Genomic DNA, 26,573 nt, shown 5'->3' with positions numbered 1-26,573 from the left:
ATTCGTTTTTTAATTAAGATAATTGAGATATAGAAGACATAGATGAAATATAAGATGAAGACATTGTATGGTAGGCACAACAGAGTATACACTTTTACATTAAAATTCTGAATGGTAACAGCCAGAATTTTAATCTTATTTGATCTTATTTGAGAACATGCTAAATCCACTTTTTTCCCAAGTGAATATTAGTTACAATTAAAATTTTAATGGGTATAAAACAGCATTTTCAGGTTCAAATACAGTTTAAGAATTAGACAAACCATTTTCGGTTTTTAAGAGAGGAGTGATTGAAATAAACTCTTTAAAATCATTTAGGTTTATAAATATTTATAATGATCTTTATTCCTTTTGGCACATTATTTTCAAATTTTTTGTCACAATTGATGTTTTGCCACCAATTGAATGGACTGAAAAAATAAATATATTATTGGGATTTTCTGGAATATATCTAGTTTTCTATGTAGTCTCTTTTACCTACTGCAAAGTAGAATTTATTAGTAAATAGTTAAATATTACTAGTAACTTTATTAATATGTTTGATAATCTGTATCAGGTAGCTTTTGCTGTGTAACGAGCCACACTAACTTAGTAACTTAAAATAAGATGCTTCTCACAGTTGTGTGGATTGGCTGGGTGATTCTTTTGGTCTGGGCTGCCTAGGCTAGGGCTGAGTGGTCTAGGAGGGCTTCACTTGCATGTCTGGCAGCTGGCTGACTTCTTGGTGTGAGAGGGACTTTACATTCCTGGTGTTTGGCTTGATTTCAGCTGGGGTGATGGCCACAGACTCTCACCATCTAGCAGGCTAATTTCAGCTCATTCACATGTGGCGGGAAGGTTTTCTGGAGTAAAAGAAGACTAGCACTTTTCAAGTCTCCTTTTGTCACAAGTGCTGTTGTCCTCGTGGCTGATCTAGGGAGCCATTTTGTGTAAAACAGTATGAAACAGCTACTATTTTAAGTTTTATTGGGCATTAATAGGATGCATTAAGGATTGATTAGGTTAGAAGGTATGAATCTGTGGTAGATACAGCACCGTTTCTAACTTCCTCTAGTGGTATTCAGCATTCAAAAGCTGTAATCAAAAAAGAAGAAAGAGTTCCTTTCAGTTTGGTATAAGCAAGAGGTGGGTAAGAAGGAGCTTTACAGCATTGCTGAAATAGGTGATGTTGGGTTCATCCAGGTCTAAAGGTAAGAGATCCTAAAAATGTATGAGGATCTGGGGGAAAGAGATCTAGGGGCTGAGGGAGACGAAGAGGACAAGTAACAGATTCAGTGAAAATAAAAGAAGTAGGTTGAGGAAAAGGTTTGGTCAGCAAGGGGTTTTCAGAGTTTAGGGTGCAATGGATCTGTATAATGATAAAATCTAAGATGAAGTAGAAAAAGACAGTTAAAGCTCAGAAATAGGAAGTCTAAGTTCTTGGAAAGATTCATTGCTTGAACATTTTATTAAACCTCAAAGGTTCTTTTCATGTGTTAATAATGCTGCTTCTGTGAGTCAGTGTGATGTCATAGAGATAGGTGAAGTGGGATGAAAAATTCTGAATTACTTGTTGAAGTCATTGAACAAGGTGGGAGAAGGTCCAGGAGCATAGCAAGAGCTAGAGAAGAAAGAAAAATGATGAAATAATCTGATGCTGCTGGTCTGTATGAAACTTGTGGACTTATTTTTCTAATCAGGAAACTTTGTTTCCTTGTTTTCCTATTTTCTTTCCTGTTTAAAAAAAAAAAAGTAGTTTCCTACTTTAAAAAATATTTGACTCTTCTCCTATTTCACATTTGTATTTTATTTACTTAGAAATAGATACCTTTAGCAAGTAGGGAGGGGGATTGAGAAAGTAGAGAAGAGGGAAGGTAGGATTGGTGGTTTTTCTTGTTTATTTTTTTGCGGTACACGGGCCTCTCACTGTTGTGGCCTCTCCCGTTGTGGAGCACAGGCTCCGGATGCGCAGGCTCAGCGGCCATGGCTCACGGGCCCAGCTGCTCCGCGGCATGTGGGATCTTCCCGGACCGGGGCACGAACCCGTGTCCCCTGCATCGGCAGGCAGACTCTCAACCACTGCGCCACCAGGGAAGCCCGGTGGTTTTTTAATGTGATAAAGTTAGGAGGACGTTCAAGGATTCTCAACTGTCCATTTTCTCGAATATTGGAAAGCTTATAAATCTAGACAAAGCTTGAAGAGGTCTTAAATTATTTACTTGTAATCCAACTTTTTTAAGGCAGAGACTATTTGAATAAAGTATCCTAATAACACAAAATATATAGAAATATCATTTGTGTTTAAAATTTTAGAGTGTTAGCCAGTTTTACTAGAAGACAGAGTACTAGTCATTAAAGTTTGTAACGTGTCTTTTGTACATTTTTACTTTTATAAAAATACAGAATTAAGATGTTATGGTTATCTGTCATTGAATTGTAAAGTTTTAGTTTGGAAGGATCTTAAAAATTCTAATCACCTTGTATAATCCAAATTATACATTTTATGAAAATATGTATAAAGCTTTTCTTCAGATTTTCACATTGTGCAAATGTATGTAATCATGATAGTATGAATGAAACGTATAGTTTTCCCCATAAAGATTTTATAATCAACTAATTAGACATGTGTGTTGCTAAGATTACTAAACAAATCCTCTTAAATTATATAGCCAATTATTTGAATACATAATTATAAATGATAAACCAATGTTTGCATTAGTTTTTTAGTATACTGAAAAATAATTGTTTTTACTTTTTTTCTTAGATTTTTCAAATGATTAAAAATTGGGCTTTAACTTTGTTAAAGTACTTGTTATACTTAAGAAGTGAGGTACAGTATATTTTATTAACTACTAGACAGAGTTATTTCGGAGGATATGGATTTGACTTCCCTCAGGATCTACATGGATAAGAGAGACTGATCTAGTTGGCTTTGATAGATTATATGTGCCTTAAATTACTTTTTAAGGTTTTTTCTACCTGTAGTTATATATATATGTATATGTATATGGTTTACCCAAGGGTCATAATATGTATAAAATATATCTCTCCTGACCAAATGAATTTTATTTTTTATGTTTAGGATAAATTTATTCACCATACGGCTCCAGTTGAAAAATCACATGGCAGACTGCAAACCAGAACATCAAGGTCACAAAAGAAAAACTCCAAATCACCTGAGAGAAATAAATATTGCATAAATGCAAAAAACTACGAACAGCCTACAATTTCTTCAAAATCACACTCTCCATCTCCTTACACAAAAAGACGCATGTGTGAGCTATCTGAAGACACTAGGCAGCGGCTGGCGCATTTAAATCTGGGGCCCTATGAATTCAAAAAAGAAACAGATAAACCTCCATTTGTGATTAGACATGTATGTGTTCTCTGAAACATTTCCATTTGAAACTGATCTAATCTGTTCTTCCACTAAAATATTATTCTCAAATTTCTTTCAACTTCTAGCTTATATTAATAATTTTCTTTCCTGAACTGTTAGCCTAGCAATCTAAAATGGAAAATTAACTTGATAAAAGAACATTCTTTTGCAGCCCTTAAACCGGACAGAGATCAAGCTCCATTATGAATGCCATGTTAAATCCTCTCAGTAGCCATTTCCTTTCCTCTCATACAGTGGACCGTGTAATAACTTTACAAATTGAACTGAGATGTAATTGACATTAGTTCTAAAATGGCAGAGTAGGGTATTAAAAGAAGACCAAGTTTTCTTTGTGGAAAGGAAGACACCCTCCTCCCCCAGCCTTTTAAAAAATTATAATGGAAAAGTAAGTTTCTCTTGAAATTATGTCCCTTGGATAAACCTTATATAATGGATCTTTGAAGTAAATCTTTATTTGATGGGAAGAGGAAGGCCTTTGAAAGAAAGAGTTAACTTCAAGGGTAACATAGTTTCTAATCTTTCTATATGAAGCCTGTTTTGGTATGGTTTGAGTTTAGAGCTTGTGTCCATATAGTCAAATAGACTCTGGCTAATTTTAAGGGTCTATAATCATAATATTTAATAAAAGTCTTTCTCAGAATCTTCATAATTTCTTTAATTTTTATCAAACTATATTACCTTAAAAGTATTTCTTTAAGAAAAGCTTGCAAATTAATAAAAATTGCTTTATATAATAATAAACTTGAAGATTTAAGTGCTTATAGAAGCAAAACAACTTTTTGAGATGTCTACGAAACACTTTCTGACTTTATCTCTAATGCATTTTTTTCCAAATTTTAAAACGTAAATATCAGTACGAACATGTAAACATGCTCCTGTGATGGTCGAATAGCTTTTTTAACATACGCCACCTAGAAGTTCAGATTTTCTTTGTGATACCTTTAAAAAAAAATTTAGCTGTGCCTTAAGCAATATTTCATTCCATTTTCATATTTTGACTATGAATCCTTTATTATTGTAGCCTAAGTAATAGATTTTTTATTGTAAAAAAGAAAATTTATAATATAATGGACACTTTTAAATGATAATATTTTATTGAGATTATTGTGATTATACTTGTCTTATTCCTATAGAACTCGTTTATAGGTTCTGGTCACATTTTTTTGTTGTTTGAACAATATCCAGATGTGTTTACTTGCTTGTTTGACGACAGTTTCAGAATGCCTTTAATTCTGTTTGCTCATAATTGCAAATTAAATTGAAAAGAAAGGACATGCTAAATTCTAATCTGAAGAAATATTAGCATTTTAATTAAAATGCCTATGTACGAAGATAACCAGGAATATTTTGAGCGTTAGCCACATAAAAGTTGCTTAGGGAAATAACTGCTCTTAAAATGTTTATTATTATGTTCATGTCACTGTTCAAAATAGAATAATTTTAATAATGCTTGGTATAAATCTTCACATTTTTATTTAAATGATTTCCCTTTCAGCTTTCCATTGAACAGAAAGAAATACATACTTCTAAGCTTATAAAATTGCTTACGTTATTGTATAGGACTAGATTTTTTCCACCTGTATAAATGTATGCCTCTCTCAGCCCCATAGGCATTCATGATTTTAAAAGCACTTAATAAAATTGGTAACCAAACAAAATTTTAATTTGATACATGAATATGCAAAATGTAATACATTTAAGAAAGACATTCTAGTTTTACAAACACTGTATAAAAAGTAATCTTAAAGAATAAGAAGCCATTTCAAGAATCTAACTAGTACTCTCCCAAACTGGCACAACCATCCTATAAGAGTTAAACTGCATTCTTTGCTTTTTTATTTATGCAGAATAGGATTTTTTTCTACTGTGGTAAAATACTCATAACATAAAATTTACCATTTCAACCATTTTAAAGTGTATAATTCAGTGACATCAAGTATATTTATATTGTGGTTCAGCTGTCACCACTATCTAGTTCCAGAACTTTTTCATCACCCTAAGTGGAAACCCCATGCTCATTAAGCATTCACTCCCCATTTCTTTCCCCAGCCCCTGGCAACCACTGATCTGCTCACTATCTCTATGGACATACAGTGTTTGGCTTTTTGTGTCTTTTTTCATTTATCACAGTGTTTTCTAGTTTCATCCATGTTGTAGCATGTATCAGTACTTGATTCTTTTTATGACTGAATAATCCATTGTACATTTTGTTTATCCATTAATCTGTTGATGTACATTTGGGTTTTCAACTTTTAGTTATGTGAATAGTACTTCTGTGAACATTCATACACAAGTTTTCGTTTGAATACCTGTTTTAATTCCCAACTGCTTTAATACCCAGGAGTGGAATTGCTGGGCCATATGGTAATTCTATGTTTAACTTCTTGAGGAATTGCCAAACTTTCCCCCAGTGGTTCCTCCATTTTGTTTCCACCAGCAATGTGTGGTGGTTCCAATTTATCCACATTCTCACCACATTCTCATTTTGTTGTTTTATTTTTATTGTAGCCATCCTGAGGGGTGTGGAGTGGTATCTCATTATGGTTTTTTGATTTGCATTTCCCTAATGACTAATGATGCTGAGCATCTTTTCACGTGCTTGTTGCCATTTGCATATCTTCTTTGGAGAAATGTCTATTCAAGTCCTTTGCCCATTTTTAATTGAGTTGTTTGCCTTTTTGTTGAATTCAGTTGTAAATTTTCTGTTATATATTTAGGATTCTAGATCCTTATCAGTTACATGATATGCAAATATTTTTTCTCATTCTGTGGCTTGTCTTTTCACATTCCTTTTTTTAAAGTTAAATTTTAAAAAATTGTGGTAAAATATGCACAATATAAAACTTACTATTTTAAGCATTTTAAAGTGTACACATTAAGTACATTCACGTTGTATAATCATCACCACCGTCTATCTCCAGAACATTTTTCATCTTGCTAAACTGAAACTGTACCCGTTAAACAATAACTCCCCATTCCTCTTTCCCTTCAGCCCTGGCAACTACCATTCTACTTTTTGTCTCTATGAATTTGACTATTTTGGGTACCTCATATAAGTGCTACCTAATATATACAGTATTTGTCAGTTTGTGAATTGCTTGTTTCACTTAGCATAAAGTCATCAAGGTTAACTCATGTTACAGCATGTGTCAGAATTTTCTTCCTTGTTATGGCTGCATAATCTTTTACATGTATATACCATATTTTGTTTATTCATTCGTCTGTTGATGGACACAGGTTGCTTCTACCTTTTGGCTGTTGTGAATAATACTGCTGTGAAAATAGTATAGAAATATCTATTCAGGGCCCTGGTTTCAGTTCTTTTGGGTATATACCCAGGAGTGGAATTGCTGGATTGTATGACAATCCTATTTTGAGTTTTTTGAGGTGCCACTATGCTGTTTTCCATAGTGGCTGCACCAATTTACATTCCTACCAAGAGTGCACAAGCGGTTCAATTTCTCCATATCCTTGTCAACACTTGTTACTTTCTGGTTTTTGATAAAGGCCATCCTGATGGGGGTAAACTAGAATTTTGATTTGTACTTCCTTTATGATTAGTGATGTTGATTGATTTTCCATGTGCTTATTGGTCATTTGTATATCTTTTGGAGAAATGTCTTCTTAAGTCCTTTGCTCAACTTTTAATTGAGTTTTTTAGATTGAGTTTTAGATGTTTCTTTATATATTCTGGATATTAATGCCTTTTCAGATAATGATTTGCAAATATTTTCTCCTACTACATGGGTTGCCTTTTTACTTGATATTGTCCTTTTATGTACAAAGTTTTTAATTTTGGTAAGTAGAGCTGTCTTTTTTGCACAGATTTATATCATTCTGACTTTTTTTTTTGTTAGAAAATATGGATAACTGTTAATATCTTTTATTACTATACTCAGAATGCTGACTCCTGAACACAGCCAAGTAAAGACACTAAATTCAAAATCTATATGCTAAGGAGATAAGGAGTAAATGGCTAAACTTGTTTCTTAAATGTGGCAAAGTAAGATTTCCCTGTTTTTAACTTTGTAATAGGAAGCAAACTAGGCAATAAAGTAATGGACATTACAACTATAAATCTGTTCATTTTAGAGTGGATTCAAAATATAATTAAAAATTTCTGGAGTTTAACTTAAATTTTATTTAAAAACAAACAGCAAAATACTCGGCTAAGCTCTGATCTTGGAACATCCTTGAACTGTATAGGCAGTATCATGTTAACTTGATGATAATGTGATCTATGTACCTCAATTGATTTTCTGACTCCATGAGACTGAAAAAAATATTTAAGCTCCGTTTTACATTGAAATCTTCCTTATTCTAGGTTGATCCCCCAAGTCCCAGGGCTGATGCTTTATTTGGATCTTCTGGCAGAGACTGTGAAAGAAATGGATGGTCCAGGCTGCACAATGGTTAGCTACAAGTTATCTCTCTTCATCTGTTTTAGTTCTCTTGGCTACATTCAAGTCTTTGTCTTGGCATCAATTAATAAAAACAGAATCTTGGCTGTATTGGAAAATATGGTATAATGCCACTTTTTACAACTTGTGGGACACCCATGTCGGTACTCTCTAAAAATAGTAGAATTTCTGTGCTGCTATAAACCATCTTCATCTTTGAGATTCAAAACACATATTAGCATATTAAAGGCTATGATACCTTTTAGTAAAAAACAAAACAAAACAAAACCTTTTGTTTTGCTCAACAATTTCTAAATTTATTTGACCATGAAACCTTTTCCTCTCCTTAACATATATTACTTAGTTTATGGAACAGGCTTTGGGAAACACCGTTGTAAAAAGAGTTCGGTTTTATAGGTTTTGGGCATACATTTACACATATATTTGAATACTTTCTCTACCACTTATTTATAAACTGGGCATTCTTGAACAAATCACTTTACTCTGATAATCAGTTTATTGAAGAATGAAGATAACATGATAAATATTACCATGTAAAATGCTCTAGCACTTAATAAGTATCAGCTGTCAAAATAATACTTATTTTTTATATTTCTGGAAAGATAATGTCCTTTAGGTTTAGTTTATAATATTTTTTTTTCATTTTTAGGCCTGGTCCTGATGGTTAGATAAGTTGTTTCTTAAGTTCAATATGAAGATGATTTTTATGAAGAAGATTAAGTAGTATTTTATAATTAGAGATATGTAAGCGTTAATATCTGTAGACATTAGCTAGTCAGTTCACCAAGTATCCACCAGCAGCCTTTAAGTTAATTTACTGCACACGAAAAAAAAAGGCATAGAAAAGTGAGAGTGAAAAAATACAATCAACATGTAGTGAGCTCTGTCTCTTTTTGTTTCTAAATGCTAGTGTATAATCTGTTTTTAAAAATTGGGATATGAAACATTCTTATCTGAGAACATGAAGAGTTTTTGCACATTTATTTTGCTTTTTTAGCACTAACTGGGAGATAAATGGGGTGATCAATAAGTCTTTCATACTCAGAATAGCAGATTATATGAAATTAGGAACAGATGTTATACTCTTGGACTTCCCCCTCCAAGGGATGTTTCCCCTCTTGTACTAAATTTATAGACATAGAGTAAATAAGCTTTCAGAACCAGAAAATTGAAAATAGCTTCAATATAGACATTTCTTTGGAAGATGTTTGTAGAATGCACTTAAATGTCTGATTTCCCTTGACAATTATTATGTATTTGCCAGCAGAACTGTTATAGTTTCTAGTAACTTCTAATCAAAACAGTCAGCTGCCTGTGTAGAGGTACAATCAGAGAGGTCAATAATGAGGTGCTTTTTTTTCAATTTGACATAATTTCAGACTTACAGAAAGTTGAGATAGTACAAAGAATTCCCCTACACCTTTTACTCAGAGTCCACAAATATTAATATTTTCTTTTCCCTCTTCCTCTCTCTCTTTCTCCTCCCTGCCTCCTCCCTGTATGAGTGTCTGTGTATAAACTTTTCTTGACAAGGACATTGCCATGGGCTGATATGTGTCCCTCAAAGTTCATATGTTGAAACTCTAACCCCCCAGTGATGTTATCTAGAGACGGGTCATTACCTTTGGGAGGTAATTAGGTGTAGATGAGTTTATGGAGTGGGGTCCTCATGATGGGATTAGTGCCCTTATAAGAAGAGACACCAGAAGTCTTGCTTTCTCTCTCTCTCATGTAAGGACACAGCCAAAAGGCAGCCATCCTCAAGCCAGAATGAGAGCTCTCACTGGAACCTGGCTGTGCTGGCACCCACATCTCAGACTTCCAGCCTCTAAAACTATGAGAAATAAATGTCTGTGGTTTAAGCCACCTAGTCTATGGTAGATGACAGCCTGAGGAAACTAATACAGTTGTTTTCTTAATGTGATGCAAGTATCAAAACAGGAAATTAATGATATAATGTTAACTAAGCTATAAACCTAAGTCATATTTTGCCACTTGTTCTAGTAATATCTTTATAGCAAAAGAAATTCCACAACATACATAAGGTTCAGTTGCCATGTCTCTTTCTTTAGTTTTCTTTAATATGGGTCAGTTTCTTAGTCTTTCTTTGTGTTTAATGATGTGATAATTTTGAAGAACAAAGGCCAATTTTTTAATAGATCTCCCTCAATTTGGGTTTGTTTGATTTTTTTTTTCCTCATGATTAGATTTATTCATTTTCCCCCAGAATACAACAGAAGTGATGTATTACTCTCAGTGCATCATGTCAGGATGTATGTGATGTTGCTTTGTTACTGGTGATGTTAATTTGCTCACTTGATTAAGATGGTGTCTGCTCGGTTTCTCCAGCATGAAGGTGCTATTTTCTTCCTTCCCTTTGTAATTATGGGAAGATTGAGACTATGTAATTCTCTTTGACTTCGACCCCTTTAGCATACATTGATGATTCTTGCCCGAAACAATTTATTACAGTGATGTTTACCAAATATTTTTTTAAGTTCCATTTTTCTTTATACATTTATTATTTGCCTTTTACTATAAAGAGTTTTCCCTTCTCATTTCTCTAATTTTAATGCCCCTGTTCTTTGGACTACTTTTTTTTTTTTTTCTGGTTGGCAGTTGAGCAATTGTGCTTTGGGTTCTTATCAGCTATTTAAATACATATGTGAATTTCTTATGATAGACTATCTTACACATAGTGAATTTTCACTTATGACTATCTTTAATGAAAATTCTTCTTGAACATTTTCTTACCAAAGTATCTTGCCTAATAATTCTTAAGTTCCTATAGGTTACCATTTTCACCAACATTGATTTATTTAGTCCTCATAATAATGTGAAGATGGATGTAGCTATATTTGATCAGGAAGAGTGACAGAGGCTTAGAGAGGTTACGTGATATGTTGGAGAGCTACAGAATAGCCGTGTACAGTGTAGAACCCAGGTCTTCTAACCCCAACTTCCTTTCTTTTCCACCACTCTCCTACCACTTTTCCTACTTTCATTTAGGTGTATTTTTTTAAATAAAATTTTCAAATTTTCTCTGTCTGGAATTTCCTTGATATATAATTCTGATTGTAATTTGTGCAGTCTTTTTGAAGAAACTCAGTATCTCTTACACCTCAAGAATATATGGAAGCTTTATCCAATCATTTGTGCATTTTAAAGAGGAAATCAAGAGCAACATCTTGGCCTTTTTCAATTTTGCTTAGGATTTAGGAAAGATACTAGACTCTGTCTCCCCCTTGGAGGAAATGTCTCTTATTCTCTTCATTTGAAGATTCTGTTGTGAGTTTCAATTCTACACAAGACTGTAATCTTTTATGAGCTTCCACTAGTCCCTTTGTTAGATGGTTATTATTTTTATGTCAAATAAATTGGAAATAACATCCCAAATCCTAATAGGTCATATCTTGAGTAGACAGCAATAAATGGTAATATTTTATTCTTTTCTGAATAAAATGCATGTAGTCATCATGTATATACTTATCAGCAAAATATCTCATTTGTTTGTGTGCCTCCTTGTTTTACAGAGTGTCATTTTTAGGAACTCCTTTTTTAGTTTCTTTAATTCTCTATTATTTATAAAACATTTTTAACAGCCTTATTGAGGTATAATTTATATATCATAAAATTCACTTGTTATAAGTTTACAATTAAATAATTTTTAATAAATTTGCACAGTTGTGAAATCACTAATATCTATTTTTAGAATAAAAGGGGAGAGAGAGCATGAGTGAATGAGTGAGCACACCAGAGCTCAAGTGCAAGATCTGACTGTCTCTTCTTATAAGGGCACTCTTTCCATTATGAAGCCCCACCCTCATGACCTCATCTAACCGTAATTACCACCTAAGGGTCTCATTTCCAAATACCATCACTTTGAGAGGTAGGGCTTCAACATATGAATTTTGGGAGGACACAAATATTCAGTTTGTAACACTGATTTCATGAGATTATTGGAGAATCAAATAATAACTAATATTGTGTTTTCTGCTAGTCACTATTCTAAATGCTTAATATTTCATTGATTAATTACTCACAGTAACCTCAAGAATTTTAGATGCTATTATTTATCTTCATTTTACAGATGAAGAAATCTGAGATTTAAGGAAGTAGTGTAAGTTGTTCAAGGTCGTGCATGCACGTGCGTGCGTGCACGCGTGCGCGCACACACACACACACACACACACACACACAATCTAAATTAGCTCTTTTTCTTCATACTTTTCTTAAGTGTGACCCATTCATTAAGGCCCAGCTCAACTTTTTCCTCCTTTAGGAAGTTTTTCCTCATGGCCTTCAACTTTGAGAGATCTATCTCTGATATGACTTTTTAATAGCATTAATTGCCTATACCATTCTGATTTAGCCTGTTCTTTTATGCTGCTGTTATTCAATTTCGTATAACTTAACTAAAGTAAATTATAAGCACTTCCTGACCATGGGCTGTGACTTTTATCTCCTCTATCTCCTGCATTTAGAATATAGTTAAGTACCTAATTGTTGGTAAAGGTGATTAAATGTGAACATTAGGAAACGTCAGATCAAAGTAATAGCTTAATTTATAAAAGTGAAAGAAAATTATATAAATTTGTCTGAATTAGGATGTTTATAAATGATTTGTGGAGAGCAGAAGACATTCCTGTGTTTTAATATATTGATATTTTGAATATTACATTAGCTACCAAAAAGAATATATATTATGTATAGAAACTATTACCTTAATTTTCAAAGTTAGCATGTTTGGAGAATTAGACTCAGTGTGTCCTTATCATTCTTTTATTTCTTCTGCTACTTGTGGCCACGTTGTACATTAGACTTTACAGAAGAGGAGTTAGGTTGGGAGTTAGTTTTATTTTGAATTTTGAAAAGCAGTTGAAGTAAGTTGGACCTTACTGAATTAAATGGTGAAGTTGACCTTGTGTGAAAGACATTAATGTTTCAGCTGCCCTCTATAATGGCTCAGGACACTTGGAGAACAAGCATCTTGTGCTATAAATGAAAGCTAATTGACTAAATATAGACTATCCTGGGTCTCTATCCGTATAGCATTTTTTTTTCTGTACAAGGTGGTTTGGGAAGGTAAAATATAGACTGTTAGAATGTTTTTGACTGGAATGTATTAGCAAAGAAGTAGAATTGCAAATTATGGTTCTGATTTTCTTATCTATCAATATAACAGAGATTATAATACTTAAAACTTGACTCCTTCAAGTAATGAGTAAAACCCCAAATCTGCATCTACAATGTAGTGGTCTTTGGCTTAGGGAGAGATTGGGAATAGCTTTATAGTCCACTGTTGTAGATGCTATGCTAGGTACCTTTATAAATTGTATAATTTAATCATCACTATAACTCTCTGAGGTAAGGTAAGCATTGTCTTCATACTCTTAAAATGAGGAATGAAAAACAGATTAATTGTATAACTGGACCAAACTAACATGTATGATAAGTAGTGGAAGTTGAACCTGGCCTTGTTTGACTTAGTATTCAATAGTAATGATGTTGATAATGCTGTTAGTAATAATAGTTAACATTTATTGTATTGCCTTACATGTAATATCTAATGTAATCTTTAAAACAATATTACGAAAGAGGTACATTAGACCAGTGGTCCCCAACCTTTTTGGCATCAGGGACTGGTTTCGTGGAAGACAGTTTTTCCACTGTGGGGGTGGTGGTGGGGTGGGGAAGGGGGATGGTTCAGGCAGTAATGGGGAGCAGTAGGGAGTGGCAGATGAAGCTTTGCTCACTCACCTGCTGCTCGCCCCTCCTGCTGTGCGGCCTGGTTCCTGTGGTCTGGGGCTTGGGGACCCCTGCATTAGAAAAGTGAGGAATCTGAGACTTAGAAAGATTAGATAATGTGCCCAGGGCCATATTGGAAGTGCTGGAGCCTGAACTGTAATGCACATCTATTTGTCAGCAAGATCTGTACACTACAGGACAGTATGCTCCCGCCCTCTAAAGCTGGTCCTGTTTCCATTACGCTTACTTAATTCAAGCATGGACTCCAAGATTAGGAACACATGTAGTTTGGCAGTATCTGTCAAATCTATATATTCAAATTATATTTCATCATAAACTGGTTTGTCAACTAAAAATTATCTATTTCATGTAGACAAATTGGTTTATCAACTAAAAATTAATCTGGCCTGTATCAGATATCTCCTACTCTAATGAAACTATGATTTGAAATCACTTAATTGCTGAAGAACTGATACAGATTTTAAGTTGTTGCTTATCATCTTTGTAACATTATTGAAGGATTTTTAAGATATTTCTGAAAACTGCTGTATGAAGTATAATCGTAGAAACAGAGTGATTGTAGGAAAAATCAAAGATGAAAACAAATTTCTTCTTTTTGATAGGAAATATTTATAGTTTCTTTTGTACATCCTTTTTTAGATCATTCTCATCTTCGCTGCTACCGACCCAAGGATTATAAGGTATGTAGTATAAATTGCAGAACAATAATTGTCCTGGCTTTCAGATTAGAGCATTAGTAAATTTCTTATATGTATGGTCAGATATTATCATATTCATTTAGTCAAGAAATTTACAAACAATAATTGTCATATTATGGAATGTCATTATTTTGTGTATGTTGTCAGGTGGTAGGATAGACTTTTCATTGAGTGTCTTACTACAAATGTTTTGTGACTTTTGATTGGTCATTACTTGTTTGTGTATGTGTATATGTGCGTGTGTGTGTCTGAGAGAGAGAGACAGAGACAGAAAGAAATTGGTTGCTACTTTTAGTGATACCTCACACAGTAGTATTTCTAAATTTCAGTCATTCGTAGAGCATCCTCATAATTTTTACAATACCTGCATGTAATTTATGCTGTCTTTTAAAAATTCACCTTGTTTTTATTTATTTCACCAGTGTAAATGAAAAATCAGTATCATATACTTTAAATGGATGATAGCCTTAAAAATACAGCAAAAACAAAACAACGTTACTAAATTCTGGCTAGAAAACTATTGTTTTCCAAAGACTCTGAGACATGTTCTCATTTTCTTAAAATGAGATAAGCAATGATAGACAGGTATAGGAGACATACCAATAGCTAACTGAAGATTTCTGATTGAAAGAGAATTGAAAAGAAAATATATTTTTTCTTTTGGGATTCAGTACCCTTTTAGTGTATGTCCATGTACTATATAAAATAATCTTGTGTATCATCTAAATTCATTTTGGGTACCATACTAAGTTATTTGCTATACCACTAGTAGTTCATGTTCTACATTTTGAGAAGTACTGCCCCAGAGTTTTTCTTTTCTGTCCCTAAGTGTAAGCTTCTTAATAAGAAGAGGCATCACAGTTGGGAAAACAAAACAAAACAAAAAACATAGCTTTCCTTATAATACCTTTGTTTATTTACTTGAAAACAGTTTATCCCATGCTTACTGGCACTGAACAGCATAGCTCTTTGCCATGCTTTGATTGTGATAAAAGAAATATGGAACAAGCCAAGGCACCATGTGACTAAGGGGCCAGATCTACCAGAGAGTCAGAATCATCAAGGTGGAACTTTATAAAAGTTTATTCCAGGCCTACTAAGTTAAAATTGTTGAGACCGTAGACTAGAAATTTTTATTTTAAACAAGTTTCCAGGTGATTCTTATGCAACTCTTTTGCTATCTATCCAAGGATTGGTATTTGAGAACTACTAGTATAGACGTGGATATAGCACTTGAATAGAACCATTCCTTGTATAGCATTTGTATAGGGTTGTGCCCTTGCTTAAGGCTGTCCCTAGAGGAGTGTGGGCCTGGCATAATTCCCCTGGTGCAGACCTACCCTATTATGTGGAACTTATTCAAACACATACATGGGTACTGATCTGTGTAATATATATGTGCATGCATGCGCAGGCACACACACGCATCAAGAAGCATAATGTTTGTTGTCTTGCATGGGGCCCAGGGAAGTTACCTTAGTTGTAATACCTAAGGGTAACTAAGTTATACCTAAGTAATACCTAAGGTAACTAAGTTACCTTAGTTGTAATACCTAAGGGACAAGCCTATCTTCAAGTCATGTTTCACAAGTTTTATTTATTTTCTTCTTTATTTGCATCCTTGTTTTTTTTTTACTAATCTGTAAGTTCCAGAATGGCAAGCATCTTATTGATCTTGCTTATTGACAATTGCTAGATATTGTCTGATGTACGGTGTGGATTCCTAAAATATGTGTTGTGTGAGTGGATTATGAAGAGAAAACAAGTAAACCAAATATACAAGAGTATAGAATGGGGAGAAAAGTATAAAGTATATAGGACACTAATCTTTATTCTAAGGTAACTATAATCCAATTCTACATTGACTGGTCCATTTAGAGGTAGGTGATATATTTAGAATCCTCTTTTCTAAATGAATTCTTTAAAAGAACTTCACTTCTATTCATCTTTAATATCCACCCACCCTCACCTCTGTATTCTTCACTTTTAGAGTTAGAGTAGAAGTTGATCATTCATACTACCTTTGTAAAGCTGTGCATGGTAAGTGAGCTCACAGGATTATTTCTGTATTGAAGAGGTAGATTTTCACAGAAATACATATGCAGCATTGAACAGTGCTATCTTTTCTATGAAAAAAATAAAGGGCTATTTTCTTACAGGCATATAGTAACTGGTAGTGGAACACTATAGGATTTCTACAAGGAGAAGAGTTATGAAACTAGGAGTGCTTGCAAAAATTTTTTAGAAAAGTGGAACTTGGCCTGAGTTCTATTGAGAAATATATTCTGCAGAGGCAAGGGAAGAGGGAGAAGAATGTCTTAGGAGGAAAACCACATGAAAAAGCCTTGGAGTTTAGAATAAGTACATTGTCCTGGAGGCAGGGGGCAAACTACTGGTCTGGCTTGAGTGGAGGGCGTATATTGAGGGATAATGGCTATTTAACATATTTATTTTCTATTTTTCCTACTTCTTCATACCTATTATATCTGCCGCCTCCTTCTTTAAGATTTCTAGTTACTTGGTCATTAGCTGTTCTTTTGGCCAAAGTCACCTCTCTTCACCCTGGATGCATTATAATCAGCTGTTCTATAAATACAAAGTTCTCAGAAAAAGAACACACCTCTCAACCTGCCTCCCTATATCTTTATTGTTCCCTGTTTCTTTGTCCTTTCATTGCTAGGCATTCAAATGAATGACCCAGTGCAGCCAAAAATTAATTAGTTAATTAAAAAAAAAAAGCCTGGAAGTGAATTAAGTCACTTCTTATATTCCATTGACAAGAACTAGTCCCATCTAGAAGCAAGATGAGCAAGGTGGCTAGCAAATAGAGATCCTAGTTAGGCGGCTGTTTTCCACTGAAGAGGGCTCATAGATTTTAGTAGATCACTGACCATATCTGTCACAGTCTGCCTATCTGCCACCAAATATCCCCTTCTTCCCTCACACAGAGCATGCGTTTGTCCTCTTCCAGGAAAATCACTTGAAGTTCCATCATTCAAGTTCCACTTGAATCTAGCTTGAAGTTCAGGATCTTTGAGTGTTGGATAAGCCAGATCCAGATAGACTCCCTGTGATCCAGTGACCTGTGAACCAAGACAAGTTACTTCTCCCCTCCCTTACCTTCTCACTCTACCTGAACCTCATTTCTGGTATGTTTTGTTAGAGCAGGGATAGGTTAACTGGAAAAAAATGGTGTTCTTATTTGCAAAAGGGAGAAATAGAGAATGAAGAGCAGTTACTAGTCTACAGCAATGATAAATGCTCCTGGGCAAGCTTTGTGAACCTAACAGGCGGGTGCCCCGCTGCCCTGATAGTAGAGGAATGTCCTTTCTTAGACCTTAACTCTCCATGGGCCCTGACTCTACCCTGCAGCTGGTTTTTCCATGTCCATTTATTACCCCACATGGCAGTGAGTTATCCTCTCTGAAATGGGTTTGGAGGATTTGATCTCTTGGGACTGCATAGTTTTCTAGCCCACTTCCTGCGGTTAAAAGTTTTGGGGCCTGAGAGCTGTTTTATAGACTTAGGCTCTTAAAGGCCAGGTTCTTGATTTCTTAGGCAATATAGACTTAAGCAAGTATCAACTTCTCATTTATTTGCTTGCAGTCAGTTTAATGTTTCAGTAAATACACACAAAGTTGTTTTCTTCCCTCTAAATACAATTCTGAAGTCTGATTTATTTCTTTAGTTCTTATGCCTTTTAATGGCACTTACCTTGAGGGCCTTTGAAGTAGGCTCAGATGGGAAGTAACCTCCTCAATCTGATTTTTGTCTTAGGATTTCGTTTCTCTGTTTAAAAGTTTTAATGGCCCTTTGTTCAAAGCTCAAAGCCTTTTTCTGGCTTAACCTTCTACATTTTGTGTCCACACACAGTTGGCACTCACTTTTCCTGGCCCTGAGAGGCCCTCGATTACTAAAATCTTTCATTTCTGCTCTCAAACCAATCTCTCCTGAGCTCGTCATTCTTGAAATCCCTTGCTCAGTATAAGTAAAAGCCAACACACACTACATCTCTTGCCCTTTACAGCTATTTTAGAGAAAATAAGCTTGAAAGTTATGTGGTCTATCTTCCCAGCTGTTGCAGGCCACAGTTTTATTTTGCTACTGCATTATTGGATCTTAAATTTTCAATCCTCAAGTATCTATTCCCTTGCTTCCTGCTCCTGACTTACAGGCCAATGCATATTTAGGTCTATGTTAAGACCAGTACAGTAAGATACTGATTTCTGAATTGTTTGGGGTAATGCTATTTGCTCTAGAAATAAACCTACAAACTTCAGAAGGTTAATATAATAGAAATTTAGTTTTTATTCACATAATAGTTAATTTAGGGTGCCTCTAATCTGCGTACTATTTTTCCGTGCAGTGACCCCATTCTGTGCCTTCGCCTTACTCTAGAGCTTTGCTGTCCTCTTCACATGGTGGAAAATGAAGGAGAACCTGAAGAGGCATATCTCTTTCTTAAAAACCTTGGCCTGGAATTGACACATAACATTTTTACCTACACTCTGTTTGCCAAGAACTAATCAGATGGCCACACCTGGATGCAAGGATTGCTTCTCAGCAGTAATTCTGCTCTGGAGGAGGGAAAGATGAATTGTGATGGAAAGCTAATCATTTCTCTGTCACATCTAGAATGCCTTGTCCCTCTCCACTCCCAACTTCTCTCTTACCATTAGGAAAGATGATATGACTGAAACTCTATTATGTTAGAAATAAAAAATTAGCAAAACTAGAAACTATCTCTGCCTGAATTCATGGATATTTCATGATGATGAGGGAGATAGGTAATAATAAAATCACAAAAATCAATATATACTTGGAACTGTGATAAATGTCATGGGGGACATGCATGCTAGCTTGGACTAGTTATCTATTAGGAGGATTTGATCTGGTGAAGGAGAATGGAAAAAGGATCTTGAGGACTGGGGATTGCTCTTGAGCTGAAAGTGAATAAGAATTTACTGTGTGAAAAGGAGGGAAGGACATGTGCAAGGGAAAAGGGGAAGTAGCATTTATAAAGGTTCAGTGGCTAGGCAACTAAAAGACCAGTGTTGCTAGGAGTGAAAGACATGGGTAGGTGCATGATATAAATTGAGGCTGGAGTAGTAGGTAGGGATCACATCTTTTTCGCCATGTTAGGAATTTTGATAGTTATCCTAGGTACAATGGGAAGCAAATGAAATTATTTTAAACAACAAGATGATACAGTTGGATTTGTACCTTGCGAATATTACTCTTGATTGTAGTATGGACTAGGAAAAGAATGGATAGTAATATACAAGTTAGTAGGCTATTGAATAGTCAATGTGAGAAATGATGATGGATTGGATTGGGGTGATAATGGAGGTCGATTGCAGTGGAGATATTACACAGATATTTAGGATTAATGTTGACAGAAAAGTAGACTTGACAAATGGAAAAGATATACGATGTTCTCCTAGAGAAAGTGTCAATATCATAAAGATATTCTTCTATGTAGAGTAATTCAAAAATTAACAAAATTTCAATAAGAATATCTCCAGGCATTTTTTTTTTTTTTTAAATTTCAGGAACTAGGCAAAAATAGGCAGGAAAACTTTGAAAGCAGAGAGCATTGGAAGGGGCTTAGCCATGCAATGTTAGGAATGACTCTTATATTTCTAATTTTCACAACTCAGTGTTTGATGACACCATTTATTGGGATAGGAAACGTGCAAAGGCTAGTTTAAAGTTCACAGAACTCTAAATTCTGCTGCAAATTCCTGGTTATCTTGTTTAGATGCTGGAGAGTGTCTGACTATTCAGCTCAGAAACAGACCAGAGCTTAAAAATCAACCATGTGGCACTTGAGGTATTCTGAAGGGGATTTAATTTTAAGAAGTCATTGAGCTTTTGTTTCTGGCAGGTCAGATGGGAATGAAAACAGACAGAAAGAAGGATAGAGATCTGAGGTAATGGAGGAGCATAGGACAGGAAATAAGAAATAGTGGGATAAAAGCCATTTCTCTCAATGGGATATGAGGATATCTAAACAAGACATAGTTTTACATTTTCACATTTTTAAAAATTTACCTTGGCCAGCAAATCTTTTACGGAAGCAATTCGTGGACTCAGAAATGTTTTGGAATTTTTGTTAGGCCAGTTAAGAAGTGCAGACCATTGCATGTGTAGGATTTTGCTCCTTTTTATTCTAATACATCTTTCACATGAACAGTTTTGTTCATATAAAAAACCGTCCAAAGTGGCCACTGTAATTCTAAAATATGCTTAGTGAAATTATGCTATTTGGAACAATAAGTGTAAAATTTTAAATTATAGTATAAATATATGTAAGATGATGGAAAGTTTGAATCTAACTTGGAGGGGGCATGGGCCTAACCTGAAACACAGGCATAAGAGTCTGGCAGTGTCGGTCAGTATGTTGCTTGTACACCTTATGTCTTGGGCCCCAACTTAGTGGTTGGTTTCTTAAATTGGAGACCTGATAAATCTGTAATTCTAGGAAGATGGAAGGTTTGGTAGTGATTTCTCTCAGAGGCGTTTTCTCTCATGACAAAAAAAAAAAAGAAGACGAAACAGAGGAAAGTTTTTAGGGTATTCTGACAAGTGGCCCAGGGCGAAGTTTCTACTAAGGATTTTAAAATGGTGTAAGAGAACATCTGAACCTGTCAATCCTTAAGTCTGGCTCCAGGATAGCTTTAGTAGCTAATGCCTGTTACTTCTCTATGAACTTCCTCTTACAGACTCAGAGCAAAAAGTGACAAAGAGAGAGAGACATATTAGTATTGTTAGTAATGAGATAGATTTCCGCCTGGGTTACAAGTTTTCAAATTTGACCAGATAATGACAACGGCTCTGCATTCCTACAAGACAAAGTAACCCAGCATTTGGGAGCTTTAACAAAAGGAGAGCAGAGTCCGGCTTCAACAGGAAGATTCACTTACAGCACCGTTGTAGTTAGAGAAACCACCAGGAGGGAGGCCCGAGTGTCTCAGAGGAAAAAACTATTTCTATTTAAGTTGAGCGTCTTAGATGTGGCAGCCAGGAGGGTCTGTTTAGATCTTATTGGACTTCCAGGGTTGTCAACTGCCAACTCACCGAAGGACCACCATGATAACTGAATGATCTGTTAATACCAAGCAAAGCAGAGCTTATGATTATGCCGTAAGGGAGAGCACCACCTTTACAGTCTTCGTAGTATCTCCAAAAGGTTAACGGTAGATATTTATAGGGTTTTGGGGTCTGGGCTCCAGTAGTTTAAGGTAGGGCTTTGAATGAGGGAATCTAATTAGCAGAGTTGGTGATATAGAAGTCTAGGATTAATGGACACAGAGGTTAGAGTCTTAAAGCAAGTCTTGGTAAATAAACAGGTATTTGATAGGGAAGGGATTTGTCCTATTGAGTGATGTCTTGTCCTGAGAAGGGGACTGTTTGCCCGGATTAAGAATCTGTTGTTTTGAGAAGGGAGCTGATCGATGATTGAGCAGACTGCTGTTCAGGCACATGATTTATGGGAAGGTCCTGAAGCAGATAATGAAGCTATTTACTGGTTTATGGCATTATTTTCCTGACAAGAATTTCCTGGAACTCATGATAAGGTCAAGTTGAGGTGGGCGGGCCTCAGTGTTTTGTTCTTTTAGCCAAGCCATGTGAATGTAGGTGGTCTCAGTTCTCACACGTCTTACTAAGGTTATATACACTTTTCCACTAATGTGTTAACACATTGGTAGATTTATTCCAAGAAACCTTATAGTTTTAGTTTCCATTGTAAGTGGTCTTTTATGTAAAATTACATTTTTATGTGTTTTACTGATGTATGGGTCTGCAGTACATTTTTGTATAACATTCTTGTCTCAGATATTCTTGAATTTTTGTAATAGAGGAAACCATATCCTCAACAATGAATCTTAGTTCTGCCTTTCACATTATTTATTTGTCTTGACCTACTAGGATTTTCAGTACATTGTTAAGTAGAAGTGGTGATCAGGATGTGGCAGACATTTATTGCTCATTGGCTATTCATGTCCCCTCCCGTATTTTCAAGCCCTCTTGCAGGTGTATGGGGCCTAGTTCCAGCCAATGGACCATACATGTAAATTATGTGGATCCCTTCCAGGGTGCAGCATAGAAGAATTGACATGAACTCTCTCTTGTTATAGTGATAATGAGGTCTCATGTTCTAGATGGTACAACTATAAGTTGTTCAGCCTGTCTCATCAGCCCGGGTCCTTGGGCAATTTTGTGAAGTGTGATTCTCTTGCTAACCTATATTACCATAAAGCACAGGGAAAAATGAACCTTTATTATGTTAAGCCACTAATTTTCAAACTTAATTTGCTCTTGCAATGCAGCCTGATATGCTGCAGCATGAACTAATACTGTGTTGTCTTGATCCTGTCTTTGATAAGATCATGTCGAAGGTTTCACACCTATGAATGTTACTTGCAGTAGATTTTTGTTAGATATCCTCTAGCAAGTTAAGGAAGTTCCCTTTGAAATTCCTTGTTTGCAAGGTATGTATATGTTTTAATTACGAGTGGTTGTTGGATGTTATTGAATAATTTTTTCAGCATCTATTGAGTTGATAATGATTTTTCTATAGTGAATTAATAGATTTTCTATTGATAACCCATTCTTGTATTCTTTGAATGTACCCAGCTTAATCATGTTGTATTCTTTTTTTGAACATCACTAAATTTAATTTGTTAATATTTTACTTAAGATATTTTGTCACATATGGTCACTAGTAAGAGTGGTCTCTAATTACCTTTCTTCTGCTTTTCTTGAGTGGTTTGGTAGCAATGTTATGATCACATCATAAAATTAATTGGGGGATATTTAATTTCTTCCTTGGGAACAGTTTGTCGGTTTGTTCCTTGGCTCTTTTTATTGGGTTGTTAGTAAAACAGTTTGTTAGCACATCTTCTGTGGAACTTTCCTCATAGGCATCCTGTGAGGCCTGGGCTGTGGGAATTTTTCATTTTTTTCTGCTGTGGATCTCTCATAGTTCACTGGCCTGGGACCCCTACCACTTAATAGCTGTTTGACGTTGCTTCAGTTTCCTCTCCTGTAAAGTGTAGGTAATAAAAATACCACATAGGGTCGTTGTGAGGATTAAACAAGTTATTTATATAAGTGCATTGAACAGTGGTCTAAGAAGGGAGGAATTTCCCCCTACCCCCTAAAGATGGACACACTTAGGAATTACTTATCATTTTCATTGCATTATTTTAGAATTTAGAATTTCTTCTAAATTTTTCTTCCGTGTAAAGAAAGTACATCTTCCTTAAACCAAACCAGATAGTTGAGCATATGTATTTTTAAATTGATAAGGTAGGAATGGATCATTCCCTTCAGTAGGATTCAAAAGGAATGTTTTCAGCAAAATTGAGAAACTGATCTCAGTTGCCAATATCTGCTTCTCTCCCTTTTGAATCAGAACTGTGCTTTGTTCTTACACCCTGAAAATAGTACCTCTACTGCACTTCTTTCCTATAGTCTTCATTCTCAACTACTTCCCAGCAAATTCCATTAGAGTTATTTTTATTTATTTCTTAAGTTTTATGTCCCATGACAAAGGAGAAACTTTAAAGCATGGTGTGTAGTACCAGGCACTAAATGGGCTTTCAACAAATATTTGTTGGATAAGTGAATTTCCTGGTTCCTATTTATACTTAGTGGTTCTCTATTCCATTAATTTGACCTTGAAGTTCCTATAAATATAAAATTTTCATGGGCATAAATATTATTTAACTTATGAACTTATTGTGTAAACAACTTTTCAGGAAACTTATTTCATAAGTATGGTATAACCAAACCATTATGTATCACATATTTGAAAAGTATGTCATTTAATTACATTACATTTATATAATTACGATGAATTTGGTGTATGAAATTTTCTTTTCTACCTGTAACAATTTCAGGTTGGTTTAAAAATATTAGATTTTATCTTGATACATTGCAACATTTGCAATATTGGAATTATTACATTTCTGAGATCTTAGAAATGGCATTTAAAGAACTATTTCTGTAAATGTAAAACAAAAAAAAAACTGTTTATGCTGAAATATGAAGGTTGCTGTAAACAGAGGAAATAAATACTGTTGTCTTTCATAACTCGAGCCCTCTGCTTTGTGTTTGTACTAATTTTGCTACTATTTTCTGTAGCAAACCTGTAAGATAATTTCCCCAGTTTATAGAGAAGGAAATAAAAACTTAGAGTACATGATTTGCTCAGGGTCGCATAACAAGCAGGGATTTGAACCCTGTTCTTTGAACACTCCAAGGCAGGGTTCTTGAGGAGTCATCCAAGAAATGTAACTCTTCTGTTACGAGCCAAAGAGATAACATTCCATTTGGCTTTAGGACGTGAATAAGCAACCTATGGAAAACTCACAAGAGCTACAAAAACGTTTTCTTAAGCTGAGTTTTACGGTTGAAAATTTGAAGTGGATTCTTATCAAAGACTTACCCCCTTATTATACCTTCCGTTCCCCATTTAGATAAATAATTTTCCAAAACAAATATTTATTCTAATTCCATGGAAGGAATACATCCCAGCTGTGTCCCCACTGCACAATTACTTATTGTATATCTATTTAGTTCTAATTTCCTTCCTCATTGTTTTATCATTACTTGTTTTTTCATGTCTCTCATTCTGGATTGTAATATCTTTGAGGTCTCCTGTTATATTTACCTGTGACTACTGTCTCCTACCTTGTTCAGTATTTGATACATAGAAGATGCTTAATAAATGTCAGATAGTATTGAGTTGCAGCATTCAAGGTTCTCTACAGTGTGCCCCTCTCCACCTCTGTGATATTCTCTCTGATTACTTTCCTACACAACTAGCCAAGTGACTGTACTCATTGTTTATCTTTCCTTGTGCCTTTTCCTCTACTTGGAATGCCCTATCTCCCCCTTTTCTCTACTTATGGCCTTGATTCCAATCCACCTCCTCCATGAGACCTCCACCATTTAGACCATTAGAAGTCTATAAATGTCCTTCTGCAGATATTGTCGTTAAGATGTATTTGCCACCTAGCATATCTCACTGTCAGTTTTCTTTGTGTTAATACCCTGTATCATCTGGTTTGTGATTTCAAATCCCTGTACCTCTCTAGATCTGTGTGTTAGCTAATATGTTGTTCAAGAGATTCTCAGTGAATATTCTGATAAAGAGAAAAAAAGTCAGTTGTAGTCACCTAGAAGAGGCTTTATTTAAAGCGTTGCTGACTAGTTTGTGGAGAAATTTTAGTAAACAAAAAATGAAATGGTCTGCCAGCCAGCATGACTCAAATGGCATTGAAATTAATGAAGAGAAAATAATCTCTCTACTATAAGCCAAGTGACTCATATTTGGATATAATTCTAGAAACAGCATTATAGCACTTTTTTTTCTTTTCTATCAGTCTCTTAATATATACACTTGTATTTATTGGTCATGGACCTTTTTGATCTTGTTTTTGACATTCACCGTGTTTTTACTTTGTCTCTGTGAACAGCTAACAATAGAGCACTTTTCAATTTTTTCTTTTATTCAATCTGGATCACATATTTCTTGGTCAGTTATTTGGGACTGTAACTGAGTCATTTGAATTACATGCTGTTTGGTTCTGGGATGAAAGCTTGATTCTCTCAGCTGACTGCTGGCTCACCATATGTTGCTGTAATTCTGGAAAACAGTGAAAATTGTGGTAGGGTTGAAGTAAGAAGCCATGTTGGAGTGGTGTCTTAATAATAAAGGACTTATATTTGTTGTATAACTAATTCACACACCTAGGCATTCTGCAAGATACTTTAAATAAATGACGGAAGATCTATAAGGTAGCTGTCATTAACCCTGTTTTACATACAAGTGAAATGAATCTGAGAAAGATTAAAGGTCATATTGACCTTCTTAAAAGGTCAAATATTTCGTTGATAGTAACTGCTAGGACATAAGCTCATAAAGGCAGGGATTTCGTTGTGTTCACTGTTGTAATCCCAACATTTAACATGGTGACTGGAAGTTAAGTATTTGTTAAATAAATTCAGTTCCTCTCTCTCATTTTCTCTTTTTTTTTTTGGGGTGTTTTTGTTCTTTTAATTAATGTTGCTGGTTCATAATATCCCCCGTGATGTATCTCATTAGTTCAGGAAAGTTTTTCTTCTATTTTGTCTTTCAATAATTTTTCTACTCTGAGAATTTTTAACTCTTTCACTATATTTTGGGAAAGTTCAAAACTATGCGCGTTACGTTGTCAATTTGATAAAGCCAAATAGTGCCAATTCTACTTTTTCCTATGTCTAATGCCATTTAAATGATATTATATAGTTATT

At 34.8% G+C, this 26,573-nt stretch overlaps 1 protein-coding gene across 1 annotated transcript in view; it reads left to right on the top strand.

The window, feature by feature from the left end:
• The window catches only part of SPATA6 (spermatogenesis associated 6), a 152,778-nt gene that overhangs the window by 61,039 nt on the left and 65,166 nt on the right, over nt 1-26,573 (top strand). The window contains exons 7-9 of the mRNA XM_060004971.1: nt 3,062-3,355; nt 7,704-7,791; nt 14,209-14,249. Of these exons, the coding sequence (XP_059860954.1) occupies nt 3,062-3,355; nt 7,704-7,791; nt 14,209-14,249 (423 nt within the window). The remainder of the gene's footprint in view (nt 1-3,061; nt 3,356-7,703; nt 7,792-14,208; nt 14,250-26,573) is intronic.

This window comes from Delphinus delphis, chromosome 1 (assembly GCF_949987515.2).
Source record: "Delphinus delphis chromosome 1, mDelDel1.2, whole genome shotgun sequence".
NCBI classification, from domain to species: Eukaryota; Metazoa; Chordata; class Mammalia; order Artiodactyla; family Delphinidae; genus Delphinus; species Delphinus delphis.
Note: the sequence above shows the minus strand (reverse complement) of the source record. Positions and strands in the feature narration are given on the sequence as shown.